At 41.6% G+C, this 27,647-nt stretch overlaps 1 protein-coding gene across 1 annotated transcript in view; it reads left to right on the top strand.

Annotated features, from left to right (window-relative positions):
* ZNF292 (zinc finger protein 292) overlaps window positions 1-27,647 on the top strand; it is a 64,193-nt gene that overhangs the window by 13,507 nt on the left and 23,039 nt on the right. Inside the window, exons 2-4 of the mRNA XM_015424747.1 lie at window positions 15,817-15,971; window positions 16,125-16,203; window positions 17,901-18,036. Coding sequence (XP_015280233.1) covers window positions 15,817-15,971; window positions 16,125-16,203; window positions 17,901-18,036 — 370 coding nt within the window. The remainder of the gene's footprint in view (window positions 1-15,816; window positions 15,972-16,124; window positions 16,204-17,900; window positions 18,037-27,647) is intronic.

Genomic DNA, 27,647 nt, shown 5'->3' with positions numbered 1-27,647 from the left:
TAATTTCCACCATGGACATGATTCAGTGGGCTTGGCTACACTCCAGACAGTTACAGCTGTTTCTCAGACCTTATCAACGTGTGATTATGGAGAGGAGAGAAATGAACATTTCTGTTCCTGGGTCTGTCAAGCAAAGTCTGGTTTGGTGGACGAATCTGAAAAACCGTCAAGGCAAGTCGTATCTCTCCCAGCCTTTCAGGCTGGGGAGCAGTTCTGGAGGATCGATCAGTTCCTGTGGTCAGCTAGCGAGCGATGTCTTCCAATCAGTCTCCTGGAACTCAGAGCAATTCATCTAGCCTTGATTCACTTCGAGGCCTCCGGAACCAACATGTTTTGGTCAGAATGGACAACATATCAGCCAAGGCTTACCTGATCAAATGGGGGCTTCAGATCTTCCCAGCTACACAAGGAAGCAATGAAGATCCTGACATGGGCAGAGAAGAAGCTTGCCTCGATTTGAGCAAAACACATCAGGGTGAGCAGAACAGCATACAGGCTGATTGGCTCAGTCGAGAGACCATCAGAGAGTGGGAATGGTCACTTCACCTGAACCTCTTCACTCTGATCACCTCACACCTGGGTCATCCCATAGTAGACCTCTTTGTGTCTCTAGACAGTCATCTGCTACCACGATTTTTCACGAGGTTTTACCATCATGAGGCAGAGGCAACGGATGTGTTGATGTCTCCTTGGCTCAAGGGGTTGCTGTTTGCATTTCTGCCCTTCCCTCTCATTCCCAGAACTATCTGGAAGATACGGGAACAGAAAGCGGAAGTAATATTGGTCTCTCCCCACTGGCCTCGTCGTCCTTGGTTTTCAGCCCTAATGGAGCTAGCAGTCTGTCCACCTCTGACCCTGCTGGTGTCTCCAGACAGGCTTCATCAGGGAAAATATTGGTGGAAACCTGTGATAAAAAGAAAGCTCTTCCAAAAAATTTTCGGCTTGGCGATAAAAGACCATCCTCATTTCCCCCTGCTTCTTCCTCCTCCTCTTTCGCATCTCGTCCATATCAAGCCACGCCCAGATCTAGACAGGACAATAGAAGATCATTGTGGGGAAATAAACAGTCCTTTCGGCGTGGCGGCTTCAACAACAGGTTTCCAAGGTCATATGGAAACAGACAAGATAGAGGAGAGAGAGAGAACCTACAACCCCTAAGGCGTGACTACCCGTCTCCCCTGGTGGGAGGACGTCTTCTACTCTTCAGCCAAGAGTGGATCAACTCTCACCCAGACACCTGGACGAGGGAGCTCGTTCAGAAAGGCTACAAAATAGAACTCTTATCAATTCCACCCAATCGATTTCTGTTTTCCTCCAGTCACAAAAATCCTGTCAAAAGGGAAGGAACCAAGACAGCCATAACTCACCTTCTGAATATCCAGGCCATAGAATGTGTTCCAAGGAACGAACAGGGGGACGGAGTGTACTCCATTTTTTTCACGGTCCCCAAGAAAAACAGGGACTGGAGGTCTATTCCAGACTTGAAATTCTTAAACAAATTTGTTCAACCAAAGCACTTTCGCCTGGAGATCCTACGGTCTATTGCGGAATCTCTAAAGCCACAAGAATTTCTCTCTTCTATAGACCTAAAGGAGGCATATCTTCACGTCCCTATGTTTCTCCAGACAGGGAACACTTCCAGTTTCGGGCTCTTCCCTTCAACCTGGCCTCGGCTCCCCCTGTATTCACCAAGATACTCATCCATGTGATCGTCTGCCTTCGGGAACAAGGGATTCACATCCATCCCTATCTGGACGACGTGCTCGTTCGCTCCTCGTCGAGGCTACAATCACAGCGGGACACAGACACGACAATTCGATGCCTACAGCATTTCGGGTTTCTGGTGAATATCCAGAAGAGCTCACTGAATCCATCCCAACGTTTGGAACATCTGGGAGTTGTGATAGATACCAGACTTATAAAACTGTTTCTCCAAGAGACAAAGGCAAAGAAGATTCAGGATATGGCCAGACAAATCATAAAGGCAAGGACTTCGTCGCTATCTACTCTAAGAAAGATGATGGGTCTAATGGTAGTGACGTTCGATACTCTTCACTGGGGTCGTCTCCATTCAAGACAGTTACAGATGTTTCTTCGACCGTTTCAGCGTTCCATTACGTCCAAGATAGACCTGTCCCTAAGGGTACCTCTACAAGTGAAGTCGAGCCTCAAGTGGTGGACAATGACACACAACATGACACAAAGCAAGACGTTCTGGATTCAAGACAGAGTACAGATTTTCACAGACGCCAGTCTGGTGGGCTGGGGTGCCACCATGTCTTCCAAACCTATTCAGGGGATGTGATCAGAGAAAGAAAAACGACTACCGATCAACCTGCTGGAGTTAAGAGCCATTCAACTAGCTCTCTTGCACTTCGCTCCTCACATCAAGGGACTCCATGTCCCAATTCGAACAGACAACATAGCCGCAAAGGCTTATTTAAACAAACAAGGAGGCTCTAAGTCCCCAGCTCTCCACAGGGAAGCAACACTTCTGTTGAACTGTGCGGAGAGCAATCTGGCATCCGTGAGAGCAGAACATGTGCGAGGCGTAGTAAATCTTCAAGCAGACTGGTTGAGTCGCCACACTCTCGAGGAGGGCGAATGGTCGTTACACGAGAAGGTCTTTCTGATGATAACATCCAAGTTGGGAATGCCACAGATAGACCTATTCGCCACCCACACCAACAACAAGCTACTACGCTTCTACACCAGATACTTCCACCCAAAGGCAGAAGGGACGAATGCTCTTCTTTCCCCATGGCCACAGGGCCTTCTGTATGCCTTCCCTCCACTTCTGGTATTGGCCAGACTCCTTAAAAAAATGCGGGTTCTGACGACAGAAGTCATTGTGATCGCACCGTACTGGCCACGCCGTCCCTGGTTTACGACACTCCGGGAGATGTCAGTGTCTCCTCCCATCAAGCTTCCAGTCTCGGATGACATGTTGCTACAGGGACCGATTCGCCACCCCAACCCGGGGTGGTTCTGTCTGACCGCATGGAAGTTGAGAGGTCTCGGTTCTCCAAGTTAGGTTACACGGAGACGGTCATTGACACAATCATGGCATCAAGAAGAGCAGCCACGTCACGGATATATAATGCCACCTGGAAAGCCTTCGTGCGCTGGGTGCGTCATAAAAAGATTGATCTGTTGTGCCCATCCATTGCTTCTCTTCTAAATTTTCTACAAGACGGCAGAACCAGTGGCCTCAAAGCACCTACACTCAAGAGGCAGATGATGGCAGCCCTAGCCTCGGTCCTTCCGCACTCACAAGGAGCGCCAGTGTCTCAACACCCTCATATTGTGCGGTTTCTTCAAGGAGCTTCTACAAAAGATCCTCTACAATCACACAGATGTCCAATGTCGAGACTCAACACAGTACTCACAGCGCTTACCAAACATCCTTTTGAACCATTGAAGGAGATTCCGCTCAAGTTTCTAAGGATGAAGTCATTATTCCTGGTTGCCATCACCTCAGCTAGGAGAATTTCGGAACTGGGCGCCCTGTCCATCCAGAAGGAACTTTGCATCTTTTGTAAAGATAAAGTAATGCTGAGAACAGATCCAGCCTTTCATCCGAAAGTTAGTTCCAAGTTTCATAGGTCTCAAGAGATCTGTCCTTCTGTCCTCATCCTAAGCATCCGAAGGAAAGGAAAAGGCATACCCTGGATGTCAGAAGAACTCTTAAGTGCTACCTTCTACGAACGGCTACATTCAGAAAAACAGAAGCTCTGTTCGTCAACATTTCTCCTCTGCACACAGGGAGGAAGATGTCAAATTCAGCAATTAGCACCACAATCAGATCCTGCATTGCAGAGGCGTACAGGAGCTTAAACCAACAAGTACCAGTTGGAATCACGGCTCATTCACTGCGGAGTGCAGCAGCTAATGCAGCATTCGCCAGCAAGGCGTCAGTAGAGGAAGTCTGTAGGGCCGCTACGTGGTCCTCACTATCTACCTTTATCAGGCAGTATAAAATAAATGTGTTTGATTCTGCTGACGCAGCCTTTGGGAGACGGGTTCTCCAATCTATCCTGTCTCTCGATGACGACCTTCCCTCCCAAGATTAGGGACACTGCTCTGGGAGGTCCCACAAGATGGCCTCCACCTCAGAGGGAGAATGACCATTGGTTACTCACCGTGAAGGGTCCTTCTCCTCTGAGGCTTGGAGGACATCTTGGCCTTCCCGGGTCGTCATACTTCTCTTTCTATGTATATAATTCTACTCTCACCTGATCTTATAGAGTTCTATACAGTTAAATCCGTTTGTTGATACTGTTTTTTGAGTTTTTCTTACTATTTAGATTTTCATACTGCTTTCAGAGTCCCAAAACTGAGCTGAGGGTGACTCCCACCACAGGAAACAGTTTGAAGTTTCTGCCTCCCTAAGAGACGGTTGGGAATCACCCACAAGATGTCCTCCAAGCCTCAGAGGAGAAGGACCCTTCACGGTGAGTAACCAATGGTCGTTTCCTGCCTCCCTAGAGGACCAATGGGAATAACCCAAGAAGATGTCCTCCTGACCTCAGAGGAGAAGGACCCTTCACGGTAAGAACCAATGGTCGTTCTTTCCATGCAAACATGTCTACTCTTACTTTTTCCCAGTGCCAGCTGGGTATCTTGTGGGTGTAGAGTCCCCTTTTGCTGACTAAGTGAGTTACAGCTCTCACCATTGTTGCATGTAAGCCTTCAGTTGGGCATTCATGCCAAACTAGTGTAGACATCCTCTTGCTCTTCTCAGGCAACTCTCAGTTCCCATGTGTGAAGAGTGTATCCGTTTCATTATGTCCAATCACAGTGCCTCAGGGATAATAGCTGTTACCCTTAAAGGGAATCTCATCTTGGACACTTGAGTTCATCCGTTATGGGGAAACATGGTGCAGCCTCTCCTGGTAGCTCGTGCTTCTCTGCAGGCCAACCTGTGAGGATAATCTGCTTAACTATTTAACTTGAGCCATGTCCTCCTATACTGCCTGTAAGTGGGGTCAGGAAATTGGTAGGTACTACAGCATATTTATTAACTCTTGCATCTTTCTCCACTGAGTCTTTATTAGGCTTAGTGAGGTAAGCTCTGCTTAAGGTGTCTGCTATGACCAAATTTTTCTCGGGGTGGTATTGAATGAGCGTATCATAGTTTTGTAGTCCCCGCAACATCTCCTGAAGCCACTTATGGGACACTCAGTAATGGTTTTCACATAATAGTTTCTATAGACTTATGTGGTAGTAAAGAGCAAGAGTCCAGTAGCACCTTAAAAACTAACAAAATATGTGGCAGCTTTCGTGAGATCATGAAATCTCTTACTCAGCCACATATTTTGTTAGTCTTTAAGGTGCAATTACACTTTTTCTATCTGTGCATCTTTTCAGTCTGTGCATCTCCTCTTTCAGTTTCTGAGAGTGCTTCGCTGAATTAATGCAATGGGCTGCTGATTTTGTAACAGGGCAGCTCCTAGTCCCTGTCCCAGATACATCACACTGTAGTACTAGTTGCTCACCTGGACTGTAGTACTTTAGACCAGGGGTCTTTGCTATTGTTTTTGATCTTCTCAAATACTTCCAGACTTTCTGACCAGTTCCACTCCGCGACTTTGTGTGTCAGCTTTCACAGTAATGTGCTAACCCTTCCAAAACTTTTCCAAGTAGTTATCAATTCCCAAGAATCTTTAGACATGTTTCACATCCACTGGTCTTGGTATCTCTTTAATGGCTTCCACTTTTCCAGAATCAATTTTAAGACCCTGTGCTGTCATGAGGTGTCCAATAGAAGGTGGTCTTAGCCTGATCTTATCAGTTAGTTTTATATTTTGTCCTCAGCATTGTTCCAAGAAGAGGTGAAACTTTTTGTCATGATCTCATATTGCTTCTGTTTCTATGTTTCCTTCTTCCATGATTCGAATATCATCTGCAGTTTATTTGTATGCTTGGAATACTCTCCAGTTCCTGATTCAACCTGCACTGAAACACTCCTTTTAGCATATGTAGCCAACAATACCTGCCAAAGGGAGGTGCAAATGTAGTCAAACAGCTTGACCCTGTCTGTTTCTGTTTGCCAGACTCCATTCTTTACATCAAACACTGAGAAAACATTAGCATGGGTAGGTCAGGTATCTCATCATCAGTAACTGACAGTGGGTAATGGTTACATTTCAGTGCTTTATTCAGAGGTTTAGAATGAACATAAATGCGCAGCTTCCCTTATGGTTTTCGCACAACTAGGCTGCTGATCCATTCTGTGCTGGTATCTACAGGAGCAGTTATGCCTTTGGCTTGTAGGCTGGCCAGCTCCTGCTTCAGTGGTCCTGCAAGTGCAATGGGTACCCTCCTGTTAGGGGTTCTTATTGGCTGCACACTGGGGTCTATCTCGAGTTTCAGTTTTCCTGCCAGATGTCCTCCTCCTTGAAAAAAAATCCCCAAATTCTTCGAGTATCATTGTTGCTATCCTCACAGCAAGCTGGTTCTGATCACTGCAAAATATCCTGATGCTGTACCTGAATCGGATGCATGGCTTGAACTGCTGTGCTCCCTAGCAGTGGCCTGTGAGACTCATCCTGCACTACAATAAATTTCCAGCAATAAAGCTTATTCTTTGGGTTAGAGTTCTTAACTCTGCGCTTGCTCATAGGTTTCAGGATGCTCTTGTTGTACATGATGAGCACCTGGTCACATGATTCATTGCATGTCTTTTCATTAACCAGTGCCAGCAGATTATGGGTGTCCCCACAATCCTGCTGATATGAACCAACTGTTTGTTTGGTTACATAACGACAAATAATATAGTAGGGTACATATTAGACTTCCCAGTATCTTCCACTATGGGATATAGTGGCTAGAAATCCCAAAGGCAGACTCAGGACATCCTCATAACTTTCACAGTCATCACTGTCTTCCTGCACTGTTCTCACTGCCTGTCTCTGAAGTTAACGTTTTGCTCCTGTATTGATTTTTGAAATGGTTTGATTTGCCACACTCATTGTATTGCTGTCCATTTGTCTTTCCTCCTTTCATGTTGTATCTCACAATATGAGCATTGTATTCTGGGTGCTTCTTCACTAGGCTGCTTCTTGCTGCATATGATGCAGCCCTGACTATTGTTTTACACCATGCACTTCCATCGCTACTGGGCCTGTTAACATTCTGACTCTGTCTTTAGAAACTTCTGCTGCCCTGGCAATTACATGCAACAAGTCAGTGTTAAAGCGTCTCACAACAGTTGTTCATGGAGCCTCTGATCTCTTGTCCCTCACATAATTCTGTCTTTGATAAGAGAGTCTTTGATAACTCCAGAAGGTTGCTGCTAGTGTTTTTAATAGTTACATAAGCATCCAACCCATCTTCATCATCCTGCTGCCTCATGAAGAACTTATGGCATTCCCACAGTTTCATTCTGTTTTGGTATATAGTATTAGTTGAGCAACCTGGGTAATTTCTCCAAGATACAGCCAGTGTCAAGAGAGTCACATGCCTCTCTTTACTCCTGTGAAGTAATATAACAGCTTTACCTTTCTTTTTTCTTCCTCTCTGTCCAAGGCAAGATCCAAATACAATTCAGATTCCTCTCTCCAGTGCTTCCATGCTTGGACTAGATTGATTGCAGTAAAGTCTAGTGGTGCTGGAGGCCTCCTTGCTCCATGTTGCAAAACTCTTTCTTGCTTTAGCTCTACTCTTTCCTGCTTTAGTTGTTCTGCCACACTGCTTTAGCTGAGTTCTGCTGTTAAACTGCTGCCACCGTGTTTCAAGTGGGGTAGGTATTAACTGAGAGTCAGGCAAGATTAATAAGAAAAAGTCTTTATTAAACAACTCTGCTTCTTTCTGTTGCTCTCTCTCTCTGCTCTGCTCTGCTGAGTCACTTCCTATAACAGGTCCCTCACACTCTGTTGTCCCGTGTCCCTGAGATACTCCCCCTGTTGGCTTTCCAAGGCCGCTCAGTTCCACAAACATTGATACAGCTTGGTCACCAAAGAGGGATGTGTTTATACTGAAGTGCGGAAAGAATTTTTAACAAAGCAAGACCAAAATATCAAGCAGTGCAAGAGACAGCAGTAGATTGCTCAGTACTATTCAAAGCATATTTCAATACAGAATCTAGTAAATAAATGTAACATCCAGCTAGCAGCCACTGGCTACTTAAACACAGGAAGATCAACAGAAGCTTGGTGACAAAAAGCAGCATTACATTTCCAAAACAAAAATATTAAACTTCTTTTAGGAAAAGCAATATTAAATAAAACTGTTTTTCCCTCTTTGTTTTACACTGTCCTTTGACTGGATACATGTAAGGTTTTGTTATTGAAATTAATTCTGCTTATTCATAGCTTTTAGAAGTCATTAAACTTAATTGATATGACAGCAAAAATATTGTATTGGTTATTATGAGCCTGGCTCCTAAATTTTTGTACCAGGTCCTAGATTAGGGGAAAAGTTGTTAATTACCTTTGTCTTAAATATTGTTTTACTAAAGCATGTAAAAATGAAGAGGAGAAAGAAAGTTGAAATACAAGAAGTGCAGAATATTTAGAAACAGTGTGAAGTGAGATCAGGAATTATGCCCATTAGACTTCAGAGTTATCTCTCCCCAAGAGTCAGACTGAAGTTTGTAGACAAAATGAATGGAAGCATTTGTGAGGTCTACTGTGTTTACCTGAAAGAAAGATTAACCCTTTTAAAAAGATTATGCACAAATGTTTATAGCTATACATACTAATCACTTGTATGCCAATTTAAGATGACCCCCTATTTTTCTTGATGACACTCCATAATCTTCCTTTCAGGTAAACAGGGTATTTACATGATGCTTCATGTACAGTGAGGTGTCAGAGGTAAGGGTAGGCACCACACTCTATATAGCCAAAAACAGTACCATCGTTACGTTACTGGTGCATGCTGAATGTTCCTGCTTCATGATATGCGGCTCTTTGAGCTGTCATGTTTTCTATCAAACCTGCTCACTTAAAATGCAGCATCAAATATGTTAGTAGTGATACTTTCAGTTTAGGACTCTGTGTATGTGAATTGGTGGGATAGGTGAAATTACTTCTCTCTTTTTTTGATACTTTTATAGGGGAAGTTACTTCTGTATTTAACTAATTTTCAATTCCATTTTTTGTCTGATATCTAATTCAGGTTTTCAGGAAATTTTGTGTTAGACATTTATGGAAGATATTGACTTAATGTAGTCATGTACTTTCATTCATGCCATTGCACATTGCCAGAAAGGGGTCAGAAGTGTATCTCTAAACCTGATCTTGCTGGCATCAGTAGCTTGGGTGAAGAATTGTACACGCAAAGTTTGAAGAAGGGCTTTTCTTTTACTTCCTTATATTGCAGTACTTTAAATCGCTGTTGCTATCACCATGCTAGTGAGGGCAGAGACAGTCCTAACATGAGTGAGTGGAGGTGGCTTGGCCTGCAGCATCCCTGCCCTGTAGACCTTCACCATAGTGTGATCACTGCCACAAGCTGGTAAAATTTACTTCCACTACTGGCTCAACCTGTTAGTCCTGGTAATGCATGTCTCACATCTCTCAACACACGCCATGTGTTGCAGAGTGAATACCACTATGGAATGCACTTCTGAATTAGATCCGGGCCTTGCAGGACTTAGCTTGATCCTGCAGGGCCTGTAAAACGGAACTGTATCACCAGGCTTATAGATAAGGTCAGAGAGTCTATTATATACTGCCCTCTGCTTTTTCCCCTCCCCCCTCTCCCCAGGAACAGTGACATTGTGTACGCCATCTGATTAAGTGCTTGATATGTATGTACAGATTTTAATTGTTTTTAATTGCCTATTTATGTTTTAATCCGCTCTGAGCCCCATGATTGTGGGGGAGAGTGGAATAGAAATTGAATAAATGAATAAATAAATAAACATGTATTTGTCCAAAAGGTTTAGAGTACAAGACTGTAGTCTCAGATTGCACTCTGTAGTTCTGATTGAGAAACTATGGCCCCGGTCAGACGTGCCATAAAACGTGTGTGGGGGGGAGCGCGGCTATTTGCGCCGTCGCAGTCTGATGCACCATTATGCAATCAGACGTGACGGCGGCTTCCCCGCAGCAAAGAGGACGACGGGGGAGGAAGGCGCGCGACGGCGCAATCACACGACGGGAGGCTCCCATAGGCGGCCCGTGGCAAAGCATTTGCCACTACATATGGTAAGGTGGTTTTTTTACCGCGCAGCTTCGGCGGCTTGCCACGGGTTCACCACGGGAGTGCTACGCCTCCCAGATGTTCTCGTGTGATCGCACCCGGATACTCCGGGGGACTCCCGTGCCTTCAGCGGGGCAAATGCTTCATGTGAACAGGGCCTAAGATGTATGGCAGAGTTGTGTCATTATTGTGTGTTAACAAATGATACTTTTCAAAGCAAGGGTCAAATGTAATATTCCTATGTTATCTACATAGAAGACCTCCTGTTTGGATTATTCCTTAGTTATTGTTCCTCCATTCCATCTCTCAGTTCTTTGCAATCTGGAAAAGCTTTCATAAGGATCACTTCCCACAGAGATACTGCAGTTTTGCAGAACTAATTGATTCTGTCAGTTAGGCAAGTGCCAAAACATTCCTGTTTTCCCTGCACCATCCAGCTGACTGCATGTAGTGCTTTGTGTTAATATTAGTCTTGCAAAAATGTTATAAAAATCTAATAACTAATAGGGAACTACCCAGAAAATCATTAAACTTTTTGTTCTTTGATGTTCTGTATTGTTTTCATTGTTATCTTTGCTTCAGATTGTTTTTTCTATAGTTACAATAGGAAACAAATTTCCTTGTATAACTCGTTTTCTGTCCAAATGGGATGAAATACTCAGGGGTTGTACCCCTCAACTAGTGGGTGTTCCCTGCCATATTTCAGGGAGGAAGTTGAATGTACCACATAGATGGACATGATAACTGATAAGAGATTGAATTTTTCCAGTTTTCCTTGGATCCTCAAGACTTAGGCTGAAAGGAGGTGTCTATGTTTAAATTAAAAAAATGAGGCACATGTGTGAGGGCAACTAAACTTTCCCACCAATGCCAGCATTGTACCTCACTGTGTTTGATTGATTTCAACATTTTTTTCTCTCTGCTGTGACTTCCAGTATCAGAGCCAGGGTAGGAGATAATTGGTTCAAGCACTGGAGAAGAGGGGGGAGGGGAAAAGGTTGTTCTCCTTGTTCCATTTTTGTTTAAATACATATGTGCACCTCATGCATATACTTTCTCTACAGCAGAACAATAGGTTACTTGTCACTTTCCCCTGTCAGAGCTAATAGCATCTAATGATGGCTGGATGGCGGCAATTTGTATCCTGGAAAAAGGTATAGATACTTAAATATGAAGGTGTAGAGATCACAGGTCCAGACCCTGGAAAAAGGTATAGATACTTAAATATGGAGTTAAAGGTGTAGAGATCACAGGTCCAGATTCAGCTGTGTTCTCTAAAGTAGAGAGATCTGATCTTGTCTCTTGTCAGATGTGTGTATGTTAGAGCAAAGTCTTAACCAGTAGCTTAAATTCTAACAGTGTTCCACCAACAATTTTGGTGGCAATTTTTACTGTTCCTGAAAGCTTGTTGAGTCTGGGGGCAAAGTTTTGGAGGGCACAGCAGACCGAAGCAGGATGGGAACATAGGAGATTTGCTTCTACAAGGTCTGTTCATGATAGATATAGAGTCTATGCTTCTGCCTTTATCTTCCCCTCATGCAATCTGGAGATCAAACCTACTGAATGTTGTGGAGGTAGGTAAAGGATCTTAGCCTTTGCATTATCCCACTCTCCACTCTTTGCAATCCTGCCCACCTGCCAGTGAGTACAAGCAAAATTTTGTCGCTGCATAGCGGGTGCAGCCCCAGATAATGGAATAACTTATAACAACTGTATCCTTGTTTAGATTGAATCTCCCTAAAACTTGAGATTCAGTGTCTGGCATGTACAAGAGTTGAGATGATCCTGTTTTTTAAGAACATCTAATAATTTCTCCTTGGAAAATGTCCCTGTTAAGCCCACTTCTGTTGAAGCCAGTTAACAAAGTACTGCACTCTTCTAATTGCTAATAAACACTGAGGCACACGGAATGCTGTTACCTTCCCACCAAAGTGGTACCTATTTATCTACTTGCAATTTCTTGCTTTCAGACTGCTAGGTTGGCAGAAGCTGGGGCCAGAGATGGGAGCTCACTCTGTCACACGGCACTAGGGTCTCGAACTGCCGAACTATTGTCATAAGAGAACATAAGAGAACCCAATGTTGGATCAGGCCAATGGCCCATCTAGTCCAACACTCTGTCACACAGTGGCCAAAAATACCAGGTGCCATCAGGAGGTCCAGCAGTGGGGCCAAGACACTAGAAGCCCTCCCACTGTTGCCCTCCCCCAAGCACCAAGAATACAGTGCATCACTTGCCCCAGCCTGAGAGTTCCTAAACTGACCTTCCAGTCTGTAACTCAGCATCTTAACCTCTGAACCACCGTGGTCCAGATTACATAACTTCAAAAATTAAGGAACAAGTATCTTCAGACAATTCTTGGAGCTTGTCTCTTTCTTTGCAGTGGGACTTCTGTGTTCTGCATAGCTCCATACTCCTCCCTTTGGTCAGCAGAAAGAGCTGCCCCCCTGGGCAAATATATGCTTGGTTACATGATGTAAACTTCTTAAAATGTTGTACTTCTTTCTTCATCAGCTTCATCACAAAATTAGAGAAGCAGCGGCAGAAACAGGTGGAAGAGGGGACACTTCTTGGTGCAACTTCTTTTTTATCAATTTCAGCGAATTCCCCTCAGATTTGCTACAGTAGGTCAGACAACTGACCTCTGTTTTGCTTATTTACCATATTTCTGTACCACTCTCAAAGCAGCTTACAATCTTTTAAAAAGCACATTAAAATAAAGGAAAATTATAAAGGCCTAAATCAGCATACAATACAAGTCATTAGAATAGCATCAGTCAAACATCAAATCATAATCAGATTAAGTACCAATTCCAAAAGTTTGGGAGAATATAAATGTCTTTCTTCTCTAAAATGGGCAAGTGAGTAGAAAAGATAAGCCCCTGGTTGCTTAACTGTAGAGTGAATATTGAAAAGATTTGCTCCTGATGGATGTTAGTCTCTTGTATCTGCATCCATATTTCTAATTCTCAACAGTCCCCTCTGCTTGTGGATACTTATTTCTGCAAAGAGAGGGCACATTCTCCCCCAACAGATTTTTTTACAGACTCAGGAGACTCTGTGGGGCTGCAGAAAAATCCAAAAAGTAAAAAAAAGCAACCCACACAGTGAGGGTTGAACACACACCCCCAATACCTTTTGAAATGGCCGCCGCAGGGATCTACTCCAGGCCCTGCTGCATCGACAGTAAGCAATAGACTGGCTGATAAGCCAGAGAGAGAGATAATTAATGGGGGAAGAGGGGAGGAAGCAAAAGCAGAACTAGAGCTGGGATTGGGGAGGATTCCTCCTGCAGTGTGAATGGCTAAATAGCAGGGGGACATTTTAAAACAACATCTGAGCTTCTCACCCCTACCTCTTTTGCTGCGGGTTCCACTGTCGTTTTAGAATTAACGGATACAGAAACACACAAAGCCAACAAGGAAACAAAATAAAAGGATTAATGCTTTGCATACATTCTGTGTATGGTACTGAGTGGGTCTCATCACAAGGAGTATACATGTAGTAACTACAAAACCTACACTGCAGTTTCAAAAAAAACACAATTGCAACTTAAAACAAACTATAGTACATTACACAACTTTTTGTTGCAGGTCCCCATTTGTACATTGGAATTCTGAGCTTCATGAAAAGATCTCAGCAGGTGTGTGGGGGTGTCACATAGGAGTTGACATTCTCAAGGATATTCTAGGCCAAAGCGTTTTAGTGTTTTAAAGGTCAACACTAGCACCTTGAATTATGCAGCTAATGTAGTTACTGTAGCATTGGTATAATGTTTTTTTTTGTTCCTGTAAGGAGGCTGGTGGCAATATTTTTAACCAGCTTTGGTTTCCTAATAGTCTCCCATGCCTTCCAGTAGTATTATCTGTATGTCATCAAGGCATATATGTACATGAGAGTGACAAATTCCTTATATTTTACTAGCAAAAGCAACTGTAGAATCAGTTTAGCCCAATAAAATGCAAACCTGACCATGACAGCCATGTGATGTTCTAATACCAAGGCTAATTCTGGAGAGCTTTTAAGCTCTGAGAACACTGTGACACTGCTTTGGTGAGAGTATAAACTCCTCCAGAATGTGGATTTCTTCTGCTGTGGTCAGTTAATTGGATCATCCACTATCATCATCATCTCTGTTTTACCTGGATTGAGCTCCAGTTTATTACCCTCATCCAGTCTTGCCATTCCCAGATACCTCCTCGGGTTTAGGGAGAAGGGAGCTGAATGTCATCAGCCTATAAACAATACTATATCACACTCCCACACATGAAGTTGCATTGATCCATCAAGGGCAGTGCTGTCTACTCAGCCTGGCAGAGGTTTTTCACATCTTCTGTCACCTGGCCCTTTAAGGAGAGATGGTGGGGATTGAACCTGGGACCTTCTGCATGCAAAGCAGAGGCTCTTCTGCTGAGCCACAGCCCTTCCTCAGATCTCCAGATGAACACTCTCAAGGTTTCATGTAGATGTTAAACAGCATTGGAAGCAAAACTGAATTCTTGAGCAACTCAATAGGGTAAACCTTTATGGAGTAGTCTCCCAGTACCTTTCTGGGATCTATCTCCAAGGACAGGAACAATTGCAAAGCAGTGCCTCCCAGTCATAGTCTTGTCTTCTGGGGCAGATAGTTTCCCCCAGCATTTAGTAATCACCCAATCAAGAGGAGCAAAGTTCAAGATAAGACACAATGACCTAGATTAATTCACATATCTTTTAAGCATTTTCAGGTGAAATGAATGAATGAAAATTGTTCCAAGTAATTATGACTAGCAGAATCCAAGATGCATTCTGATACAAATCTTAATGATATGGTATCAAAGTCAGAGCAAATGTGAGTGATTTTCTCTGCAGTGTGTTTTGAAAAAAGAATTGCAGCAGGCTGAAGATGGCGTTGTCTGAGCTACCATTGGCAGCATTCTCCAAAAAAGCACTCTTCTGGAAGTGGTTCTTACCATAGTGTCCAGGTGCAGTTACCTTCTGGATTTGGAGGAGGGAGAACTGCTCAGGGAAAGGAGTAGGCTGTGGATCACCCCCCCCCATAGCAACTGCTGTGAGTTCAGATGAAGAATAGGGAGGGAAAAGCCTGATGACAGTAAAACTTGTACTTCCCTCTGCTTTCTACCGCTGGCATGTCTCGTAGGCTCCTCAACTAACCCTCTTTTGGAAATGCTTCTTAAGCATGGCAGGAATCAGGTGACTGCACAACTTGGCTGTTCTGCAAGTACAAATGATATGTCTGTGTCTGGTTAGAACAATCTGCAAGCCAAGGAATTGGGCATTGTGATCATAGCTTTTTGCTTGGGTTGTTTGTGAGCATTCTTAGGAGTCGCAGTAGTTTTGATGTCTGTGGGACACTAGCTAGACTTCATCATTGCCTAACCTCATGTATGCATAAGAAATACTGGAGTTGCTATGTGTAGGGTAGTACCCACAATTCTGTATACCGTATCAGGGTTGTGATTTAGGACAGCAACTGCGTAAATTATGTGTATACTTTTGCTGATGGTTGAGGGTGGGGAATCATTTTGCAGGTTCAGGAAATGTTAGAAGTGTTGTGCTGAGTGCTTGTGGATGGGCTAATAGAAATCTATTAATGAAATAGGAAAATAGTAGTTATCTCTTATTACCAACACCATTTGTAATCCATATTTTTTCCTAAATAGTCACTTCTTGAATATGCAGAAAAGTGGAAGACATCTGAAGATCCGTTGCCCTTACTGGAGGTGTACACAGAGGCCATTCGCAGTTATGTTAAAGCACGACCTTACCTTACCTCTGAGTGTGAAAATGTAGCCTTTGTGCTTGAACGCTTAGCTCTGTAAGTATATTTTATTCATTTTTGCTATATTTGGTCTTTTTAATTGCTTGATTTTTTTCTTAGTGGTGAATAATTTTTCTGGATAAATAATCAGAACTTCTGTTTCTATTATAAGCAGTTAGCTGACTTGTCAGCCTTGCTTGCTTTTTTCAGAAGCTGTGCTGAACTTTTGCTCTGCCTGCCTTTTGAGCTGCCTGAAAATCAGTGGAAAGAATTTCAGTCCTTTATACAGGTGAGAGGTTTGTTGGTTATCTTTTACACATCTGGGATCATAGCTGAGCTCCAAGGGGTAGACAAATTAGGTTAAAAATTTCCTTTATCTGTTCTACTTTTTAGACCACCTAAAGTCCTACAGTAAGATAGCCATTTCTTCTCTGATGTTTCTATTCCCTTCCTTGGATTTTGTTTAATTCAGAGGATTTTTTAAAAAATGGTGTTTGGGTAGGACCCAGCTCAAGTAAATTGAATAGGAAGTGGAGAGAAATACTGCAGATAAAAGGTGTTGGGGACCAAAATTATGTCACACATGTCCAAAACAGATTTTGTGGAAAACGCACACATTGCTGCACAATAGTCAGCATCCCAGAGTACAGATGGGACAGAATATGGGACTTTGTTTCACATATGTGACACAGTCTCCACTTGGGAAAGCAGGGATTTGCAGTGGCAAGGAGGAACATGGGTTGGACCCAGTGTTCCTTCTAAGCTGGTGTGTGTGAGCAGCCGCTCATTAACACAGGAAGCCTCACTCAGCAGCAGTCTGGAGCCGCACAGGGTCTTGCACTTCCCATTGCCCATTTTAAAATTACAGCAGTTATATTCTGCTCAGGATGTGAACTGCTCCACTCAGTAGGGGAAAAAAATTAGTGGAAACATTGGTTGAATCCGGACTAAATTTTCCAACAGACTCCCACTGCAGCCCATTGATCTCCACAAAATGCTGCTGTTGGAGGATAGGGGGCACTAAGAAATTACATAACGGGAGCCTGGAGAAGGAAGGGGAAATCAGAGGAAATTGCCATTTTAGTCTAGGTCCAACCCCATATTTATGCTTGAGAGTGCAAGTTCTATTTACTGTTATGATCCATAAAGCATGAGGTACTGCCACTTATACTTTTATCACTCACAAAAGATATATTTGCTGTGCATTACAGTACTATAGTCCTGCAGTAATTCATGTACCATATTTGCCAGGGTATCAGGACTGTCATTTTTGCAATCTTAAATGACCTTCCACTGATTTGAAATTGCATTATCTTTCATTCATCGTTGACCAAAGAATATTATGCCCTTGACAAATTCCCCTCTTTCAGAGTTGTGAGTCCATATATAGAACGCTGCTACTGGTAGTAAGGTTATATGCGCACCTGCTTAATTTTTTTGGCCATTACTGTTCAGATGAGAGAGGAGGTTTGATAATTGGCAAAACTTACAACAGTTTATGATCAAACTGCTCATTCAGAAGGAGATAGTTGGGACTAACAGTTACCCTTAACTTCCTTTGCTTTACAATGGAATCCCTTTTGTATAGACCTGAGTAACAATTGCCAACTTTATTAGGCTCTCTCCTCTCCCTCATCATAATGTTTTCATGCCATTTGATAGTATCAGTATTAGAAATATTCACAGTTTGAGGGGATATTGAAAAAAGAGCTAAAAAAATAAGCAATTTTTGCAACAGTTTAGTTTTAAGTAAACTGCAGCATTCCCATGTTCAAGAAGGCAAGATCATCTAGAATGTAAATTAACTTAAAACTGTCTTTCTTCTGTTTTCTCTCTTTGCTTAATAGTTCTCACTAGGGATTCCAGACTGAAAGATAATATTATTCATGGAAACAGTCTTACACATATTCTTAATAGCCAAGAGTTTGTGACTTTGTATAATTTATTATACATTTGGTAACTACAGTGTCAGTTTTGCTTTCCCAGATGGCTCATTCAAAGTTGATGGAGAATGGCAGCTGTCAGTTACATTGTTTAGTTCTTCTTGCCCAAGAGAATGGGATATGGAACAATCCAGTTCTTTGCAGTATTCTTTCCCAAGAACCAGTGGATCAAGATAAAGGTAGGGTTGCACTGTTAGCAGGAAAGGGGTGTCATTACTATAATTTTTACTGGTCAGATGGGGAAAATAATCTAAACTTCACATTTGTATGAAGTGTGTTCACAAAATAAATAATCTTGCAGTTGGTCAACTATCTCTTTTCAGATTCAACCATGCAAAATATAAGTTTGTTGGTATAGCAGAATTGTGACTAGACGTTATATTCTGTATACTGGATAAGATATATTTGATATACTCATAGTTTTGGCTGGTTGTTTAGTGTATTCTCAGTTCAGGCCTTGAATTCTGGGGGAATTGAGAAGAACACTTGAGTTGCAGATATATTAAATCTTGGTGTGTAGAAGGTGTAGTATCACCTACATCAAATTTTGGGATGACTTACTTCATTAACGTCTGGTCTAAGAAATCAGGACATCTGTATCAACTGCCTTGCTTGCAACAGGCTCTCTGATGTGATCTCAGAAGTGATGCTAAGAACGTTTAATACTTAATTGTCTTAGATGATTTCAGCGTAAATATTAAGGCTAGATCAAGAGAACTTAAAGGGGAGTAGGGGAATTAGTAGTTATTTAGATCATGTCCCCACTAGTGGTTGATGGCCAGTTGGATAAAGCTGGGACACTTGCTGATTGGAGATATCTGTGGCTTCCTTCCATGTGACAGAATCTGTAGTTACTGGCTGTTGCCCAAGCTATACTGGTCCAAGGGCTGTAGTGGGGGCAGGGAAGAGGGTGAAATCCCTCCCTTCTTCATCTGTCAGCACAGCTGTGCTGATGCAAACTGCAGATTTCATCCGTTTCCCTACCAGTCCACATGGACCCCATTGCTACAGGGTCAGAAAGGATTGCTGAGGAGAGGGAAACACTGGATGAATATTGGATCCAACTCCATATTTTCCATTTCCTCCCCTTAATTAGTATTTCTTTACTGTAGATTATCTGAACATAAAGATTTTGGAAAGAATTCAGAAACTGTTTTTGCCCCTAGTAAAAACTATTTATGATAAGAACTAGAAAAATATAGGTGAAGGTTAGAGAGGTAAAATTTCCAGAAATTTTGAAACCATATTTCAGAGTACACCACTCCATGTGGTGTAGTGAGTAGAGCATCAGAATAGGATTTGGGACACCCATGTTCAAATCTCCTTTCTGATGTGGAAGCTTGCTGAGTGGTCTTCTTGGGTCTGTTTCACATGCCCAGCCAAATTTACTTCACAGGGTTGCTGTGACAATAAAATGGAAGAGAGTGGAAAGATATAAGCTGCATTGGGGAGAAAGGCAGGATATAAATGAAGTAAATGTAAAATAAATATTTTAAAACTCTCGATAGGAATGTGTGGAAATTTTAGGGAAAATTTAGGAATGTATATTCAGTACTTCTTTACCAAGTCTAAACTTATTGTACTGCTTTAACAACTTAATTGCATATTTTACGAATTAAAATATAAAATTGTATTGTTCAGCATATTTATGGCATTTAAAATTATAAATGCTTTCTTTTTCTTACAAGAAAATTGTGATTATTTATACCAAATACTTGAGAATGAGCTGCAAACTGCAGCATTCTATATTATAATCATGTATACTTTAGCTGTGCCATCTGAGAGGTAGAGAAGAACAAAAATAAGCTTTATAACATTGAAAACAAATAATGTATTATCATATGCATAGCATATTCGTTTTGTCAAAATTAGTCGCATTTAAACAGTGAATATATCTTTGAAAATACATTGTGTATGTCTACAGTGTATGCAGAACTGTCAATTTTTGAGTGAGTTGACACCTTGTTTTGCTCAAACAGTAAGAGCCTACAGAATCCCAGAGGAGAAAAATTTGTGGGGTGGGATTTCACTATTGTTCCCTTGCAAACTCACAACTTCTATATGGATCTTATTTCTACACTGGCTGTGATGAGGACCATTTTATGCTATGTGCAGCTTAGCTTCTCTCTTTTAGCCTTAGAGGCAGAAGAGAGATCCTGATCTGGTTGCATGCACAGCTTGTAGGTGCAGCTTAGTCTTACTAAAACAAGAATCATTCTGTGTTTCCAAGAGGAAAATTAAACCTTGACATTATAACTTTTAAATGTTAATAATATTAATGTAACTGTTAATTCTCATTCATGAGTTTAAAATGTACACTTTTAAAATCTCAAGGTCCATTTGTATCTAATTTCAGTAGCAGCAAAGGATGTTCCTTTGTTCCTACAATACTGACTACCTGAAATGGTAAACACTATGGTTTAAAGGATTATTAAAGCCTGTGGGTGGAAGAGCAAGGCTAAAAAGTGACAGATGTAATTAGTCACTGGATGGTTTAGAGGCGAACAAGAATATAAATTTTATATTAGATACAGGAAATGAATGTTGAATAAATTCATCTTTTTGTTTCAGCAATGAACATCCCACTATAATAAAGGTATTACACATGTATATATACTGAATATAGTCACATACATTTAATATGATGATGATGTACCAGATCTTAAAGTGATTTTATTATTGTGTAAGACTAGAGCTTATGGTCTTGCATTAGTTATACAGTTATATCTGTGTAACCCTTTGTGCCTTAAAAGGGCCAGGTTAATACTCATAAGATAGTGGATGCCCCATTCAAAACCTGAACACATCTAAACAAAAGAAGTTTATTGAAAAGTGAGGGGAAACAGCAAGGTTAACAGGGAGGTTTAACAGAGACAGTACGAATAAAAGTTATAATGGTAGTCTCAAACTTAGGGGGGGAAAGAAGAAAGTCTTCTAGTCACTTTTCCTCACAGTCACTTGGAAACCACACACTCTCAGGATTGACAGCTCTCCAGAAGATGGTCACTCCTCTGCTAACTGCCTTTTCCCATCTCCAGGAACAATTTCTTTAGAACTTCTCCCCACTATCAGGAGGGAAAACACCCCAGCTTCTTCCTCTGACATCTCCCTTTCAGAGTTCTCCCCCTTCTCCTCCTGCTGTGTTGCCAGGCAACCACTCAGCCTGTCTGTAGGAAGCACATCCCTCTAGAGGGCTGTGGTTTTAGGCAAGGCCCATTATGCAGGTTAAAACATATAATACACTCTCTAATAGTAAATCGATATTTTTACAATGCTTACATCTCTTCAGCTAAATCTTTACAAAAATGCATTTAACAAAATCTTTACAAAAATGCATTGTTAATTTAACTGCTTTTTATGGATACCTGTTTACTCAGTTTGTCCTTATGCTAAATCAGCTTCAATCAATAAAGATATCAGTCACACAATTACAGATGTAAAACTCAATTTAGATTCTGCTGAGCTGATTTTCAGACATGGCTTGGCACTCAGAAAGAGGGATTGGCATGAACCGGGAACATTCTGTGACACGAACTGAACCGGGAGATGAATTCACAACTGAACTGATCCATGCAGTTCGTGGCCCTGCAAACCTTGTTGAAAGGGACCACAGTCCTTTTCAATGGGGTTTGCAGAAAGCCTGAAAAATAGCTAAGCGGTGGGGAGAAGCTTGATCCCCACTGTTCAGCTGTTGTAGGCTGTCTTGTGCAGTCCCTTTCAAAGTACTGCAGAACAGCATGAAAAACAGCTGAGCGGTAGGGAGGCAATCCCCCCCTCGCACAGCTCTTTCAGGCTGTCTTGTGCAGTCCCTTTTAAGTTTAAAGGGACTGCAGAAGACAGCCCTAAAGAGCTGTGCAGCAGGGAGCATCTCCCTACCATGCAGCTGTTTTTTGCGCTGTCTTCTGCAGTCTTGCAGCTTTCATGGGGAATGCAGGGGTTTAAAGGATCTCAGAGTCTCTTTAAACCCACTTTCTTGCTCCATCCATGAACTGCTCTAAAAGTTTTTGGAAGTTCATGGTGAACCCGTCACAAACTTCTGTTTGTGAACCACAAACAGGGCAAAATTAGTAATGAATTTTGCTTTGTGGTTCAGTTTATGCCCATCCCTACTCAGAAGCGTGTCATCGGTATATACTGGTTCCTTTCCTTTCCATGTTTAGATACAAGGTTACAAAGTTGTTTTGAAGAATAGTAGCAAATTTGCAGCAAAGCTGTGTCTACCATTGTATAATTAATACATTTTAGTAGATTTAATTGAACTAGTTACAGCTTCAGAGCAGTGGATTTTAAGTCATGGAAATGGTATCTAAGGAAAGGGTAAATACCACCACCAGCACCAGCACTAACACTTCCTTAATATTTAAAAAATAATCCTGAGATAAATCCTAATTCTGACACACTACTTTGAATCTACTCTGGTCTTTTTCTAGCTTTGTTCTCTGTGCTCATTCCTTTCCTTTCTTCTTATAAACAAATATTATCACCACAATTATAAATAATCCTTCAGAGGTTTTTTTTATTCACTCGTGTGGATTCCTCTTTCTGTTTCCTCCACCCTATTAGAGCTTGCTGCTGCCTCCCCTCTCCTGGACCCACTGTGCTCCCCTAGTGGTGCTCTGTTTTAAACCCAGAACTGGCTGCTAATGTAGCTCAGCAGTGTTCCAGCTGGAGTAATCAACTCAGGTTCTGTCCCTCTGTGTCTTACTCTCTTAAAGTTAGGGTGATATATCCAAGGTTCAGTCTGCCATCTCCAATTCAAAGGAGCCCCGGTGGCAGGACTCAGAAAATTTCTCTTTGTTGCCTAGGGTTTCTCACTGCCAATCAGAGTGGACAATGTTGTGGCAGAGGGAGTAGTAGTGATAGAGATGTAGCCCAACGCCAAACCGTATTCTCCAAACATCTGCCTGGACATTGTCTGGATCATGATTTTGTAGAGATTATTTGTAAATCCAAATAATAATCGTTCCTGGATGGCGTATCTAAAATCTGAGCTGTTGACTACTATTGAATTGTCAGAATTGATTCAGTATCAGTCTTGCAAAATAAGGAAGATACTCAATGAAAGGCTCCTGAAGTTATTTTTTAAAGTGTAGCTACAAGAGGAACGGTGTAATCGCTTGATCTATTGTGGTCTTGTTGGCATTTTACACTGGGAAAAAAACTTATTTCACACTTTTAGATTCTGCTTTTCTGTCTTCAGTACCCCTTACAAATATGTTTGAATTAAGTTTTTGATTTTACCAAGGATGGGGCTTCTGTATATAGATCAAACTTAATTATGTATCCTAGGATTTCTTGTATATTTGCTGTTTTTCATCTTCCCTTCATTAAGTAAAATTGTAGTTAACTCTCCTTCCATTTTTTCACCTGTTCTTGTTTCTCTCTGATTTAGAATCCTCCCCCTCAAAAATACACAAGTACTTTTATTTACTGCTGTCTCTTTTTTGTAAGAATGGAATAAACTCAGTTGTAAATATCCTTTAAAACACAAATCAAGGAAGTAATGTGTGCTTAACAAGAAAGGGTCATTATGACCTGAATGCCTTAGAACTGTCACCTTCCTTGAGACTTGTTGCTATCACTGAGATTGTCAGTGTGCTATCTTTACAACAGTCTTTCTGTACAGACAATATTTCTTGTGGGTTCTTGTCCAGTTTTTTTAGTGTGTGTGTGTGTGTGTGTGTGTGTGTGTGTGTGTGTGTGTGTGTGTGTGTGAAAGAGAGAGAGAGAGATTTGGTAGAATATGTAAGTATTCACATGTAGTTACTTGGTTACTTAAGTTTATATCAGGAAAACTGGGACATTTAGTGGACTCCTTAGATGCTTATCTTTCACGGAAAAAGAAATGTTATTCTCCTGTTATCAGGAGAGTGTACACAGATTCTCACTTTGCAGAGGTTGTGATTCTGAGTTCCATTGTGGCATTAAAAAAACTTGAGAGAACTTTTGCAAGCAATCTTCACCTTTTAAAGTATACACTGCTGCTGTCCAGCCTCTTCCATGCACCTGATAGTTGGCTAATGTAAGGTTGTTGATTGTAAATACTTTTTAAATAATTAGATCATAGTAAATGAATCCATTTGGTCATAAATTGCTTTAACTCTTTTTCACATTAAGAGTAAGAATTTTGATCTTCTCAATGATTATTTCAGAACTTGGGGGAAGGGTGTTATGTGTAGCTTGATGCTTTTAAAAACTTTTTAAATTATTCAGTTAACAATATAAGCAATAAAATGAACAAAAAACTCCTACAGCTACTGTAAACATCCATGGATATTATTTTATGCTTTAATTCTAGCATGATGTTAATGAAGCATCAGAGTATTGGTGGAAAATATTCTATTGCTTTATTTTTCTGCTGAAAAATCCATTTAAAGACTTTCATAAAATTAATAACAATGAACAGATGCTGTGGCAGAATGTGTCAGCTCTGGCCTGCAGGCCCTATTCTGCCCTGCCTTTCTTGGGATTCCCAACTCCCTGGAGGGGCTTTTCTTTCTAGGGTAGCCCACCACCACCACCTGATTTCCCACTGGGAGGATGAGGACTCCCAGCTTCCCTTCCAATGTTAGAGGCCTTGCCTCAGTGTCTTCTGCTACCTAGCACCTGGTCACCACGGGGACAGTTCACTGCCTTGGGTGCCCCTGGAGGAATATCGCTTGCTAATCCCCCTGGAGCCCCTTTTTAAAATAGTGTGTCCAAAACAGTGGAGGTCTGTGTGGTACGGAGAACCGCTTCCAGCATGAAAAGTTTAAAGTATTTATTTAAAAGTATATGTTTGCAAGTGTACTTCTAGCATAGCACCAGATTTGAGCGAGAAATACAAAAGAAATTGGTAAAAATGCAAATCCTCTGTCCTTTCCTTTATACATGCCCTATCTGATGGTAAAATATAGGACAGGCTCTTTAGTTTAGCTGTTCTAGTTCTCTACAGAGTTTCCTTGACCTTGAAGCTTGCTCCAAGTCTCCCAGGTAAGCACATTGTCAATAATGACCGCCTTCCCTGAGGAGAGGTCTCTGTCCTCTCATGAACACAGCATCCCAAAGAAAGGGTACTACTTCCTCCTGCAAGGAGGTCTTATCATCTCTCTCTCCCCTCTCCTACTTGACCCAGTCAGGCCAAGTAAAGGAAGCTTTTCCTGTTGTCTCCAGAAAGTTCCTTCCTCAAGCCTCTCTAGAATTTGACAACCCGATCTCTGTGTTCCTTTCCTGATTGGGCAGGGGGGGGAGAGAAGGGGGAAGCTTAACCCTTCTTTTGTCTCAACACACTAACATTTGTATGAAGGTGCACTGAGGTACAAGCAAACTGTCTTCCTTCTCTTCTTTGAGAGAAAAAAAAATTAAATGCACAGTGGAGGCCTTTGTCCCTTGTCAACCTCCCAGGAGAAAATGCATTTCTTCACAGATGCCATTGCCAATTCAATATTAGGCAAACTGACAGTTATTATAATTTTTTTGTGTTGATTAACTCTAGGAATTGTGTAAAAAAGTAAATATATGTTGTATTGATTTGATGGGCCCAGGAGAAAATGCATTTCTTCACAGATGCCATTGCCAATTCAATATTAGGCAAACTGACAGGAGATATAAAACCACAAATACATATAATAGTCCAAATAAAAACATTTGAGTTCGTCTGATGACTGCATGTTACATCAAAACCAAATGTAGGTCCTGACCGAGATAACCCAGGCAAGCCTGATCTCATCAGATCGCAGAAGCTAAGCAGGGCCGACCCTGGCAAGTAGTTGGAAGGATGACCTTCAAGGAATACCAGGGCTGGGATGCTGAGGCGGTTAATATCAAAGCCACCGCTTTGAAACATTCTTGCCCCACTAGAGGTTGCCAGAAGTCATCATCACTTCCAAGCTTGCAAGCACATACACACAAAAAATACCAAACACACCCACCCATCTAGTATTCCTATTACTGTGTTTCCTATCACATGTTGGAAAGGACATTGTAACTCAGATCTGCTGTGGAACTAGCAAGTGATGTGACAGTGACAGTGAAAGTAAGGTGCCCCAGTAACCTTTGTGGAAGATAATTAAATTTTGTTGAAGTAGATGAGTAGACAGCCATGTTCAAGGCATGTCATTTACAGTACTTTAGTTGTGCAAAAATTAGTATGTCAGCAGTTTTCAGTACTTTGGGGTTTTTCCCCCTGAACTGTAAAGGAAATAAATGCTATATTGATTTTCCACTATTGGGACATTAAATCAACATGGTTTAAATTTTTAATTGTTTTGCTTGCCAAGTCAAAATAAACATGCTAAATAAGATCATGTTCTCTTCAGGACATTAGAAAATATTATTTAATTTTTCCAAAAAACCTATATCACATGGTTGTCAAATGTTATCATCATCTAACTTGTACTACTGATTAAGTGTGTGGAAGTTGGAAGAACAATAGTCAGATTTTTATGGGAAGGATCTTTGTACAGAATCTCTTATTTCTGAATTCAGATGAGATTGTCCTACATAAGTATGTATTATTTAATCCCTTGTGGTTTCTGGATGCCACTGGGTTCTGTGCTAGCACAGAACAGCAGTTTGGAAACTTCTAGGGCTATATTTTAGACACTAATGTATCTCGCAGCTTTGGCTGCACACGCCAGTGGGGAAGGAGTTAACATTTCCCACTCAGTTCCTTTGCACCAGTGGCAGTACCACTAAGGAACAAAGCTGAGGTGTTTTTCTCTCCTTAGAAGTTAGGTTTTTTCCTTTCTAAAAAAGTTTTTTTTTCCCAATCCCAATAGCAACAATTTCCCCTTTCATTCTCTTGAGTACTTCTTTCTGTTATCTGTATATAATTTTAATCATACATGGTTGTATGTCGCTTTATATCTTTCAAATGCTGTTTCTAGTGTAAGGACAAGCTCAGCCACCACCACCCCCATACTGACAATTACTTGTTAACGTCATTATGATGACCCCCATCCACTTCCCTCCCTCTCTCAGTTTGGTGTAGTGGTTAAGTGTGCGGACTCTAATCTGGGAGAACCGGGTTTGATTCCCCACTCCTCCACTTGCACCTGCTGATGTGACCTTGGGTCAGTCACAAGCTCTGGCACAGCTGTCCTTGAAAAAGAGCAGTTTGTGTCAGAGTTCTCTCAGCCCCACCCACCTCACAGGGTGTCTGTTGTGGGGAGGGGAAGGGAAAGGAGTTTGTAAGCCGCTCTGAGACACCTTTGGGTAGTGAAGGGCGGGGTATAAATCCAATCTCTTTTCTTCTTCTTCAGAGGCAAGATTTTTCCTCTATTTTCCTTTCCCTTTTGAGACTGAGCCACCCTAGTTGTCTGTTTCCTTCTTTCCTGAAGAATTCTGGCTGTTCCAGTATATTATTTTGGCTGTTTGCCTAGGAACCTAAGGGAAGGAATGGGAGCCCCCTTTAACTTATATGACTTAAATGGCACTCAAGAAGTTTTTATATTCCAAATTAACAAAATATTTTATTCAACGAAGAGGGGACAGGTCAGGTGAAATCAGGGGTAAAATTTCTGTGGTAATTCAATATAGATAACTCTGAAGTAAAATCAGTACTTGCACAGACTTTAGATCTTATATTTCAGGTGGACTGAGAGATTCTTAATAGGGGTGTGCAAAAAAAAAAAAGCAGGTATTTTTCAGCTTTGGGTAAATCAGACCCGAAAAATACCGGTAAATGCTGAATTTCCCCAGTCCAATACCAGTAAAGTATTCAGACTGGGGAAATATCCGATATTGCCAAAAATATTTGGGTCTGATATACCCTAACAGAGGGAAAGAAGGCATGTTAAAATGGCCTCTT

This window comes from Gekko japonicus, unplaced genomic scaffold, assembly GCF_001447785.1.
Source record: "Gekko japonicus isolate JY-2015 unplaced genomic scaffold, Gekko_japonicus_V1.1 scaffold787, whole genome shotgun sequence".
NCBI classification, from domain to species: domain Eukaryota; kingdom Metazoa; phylum Chordata; class Lepidosauria; order Squamata; family Gekkonidae; genus Gekko; species Gekko japonicus.
The sequence above is the reverse complement of the archived record's forward strand: the minus strand, read 5'-3'. Positions and strand labels throughout refer to the sequence as shown.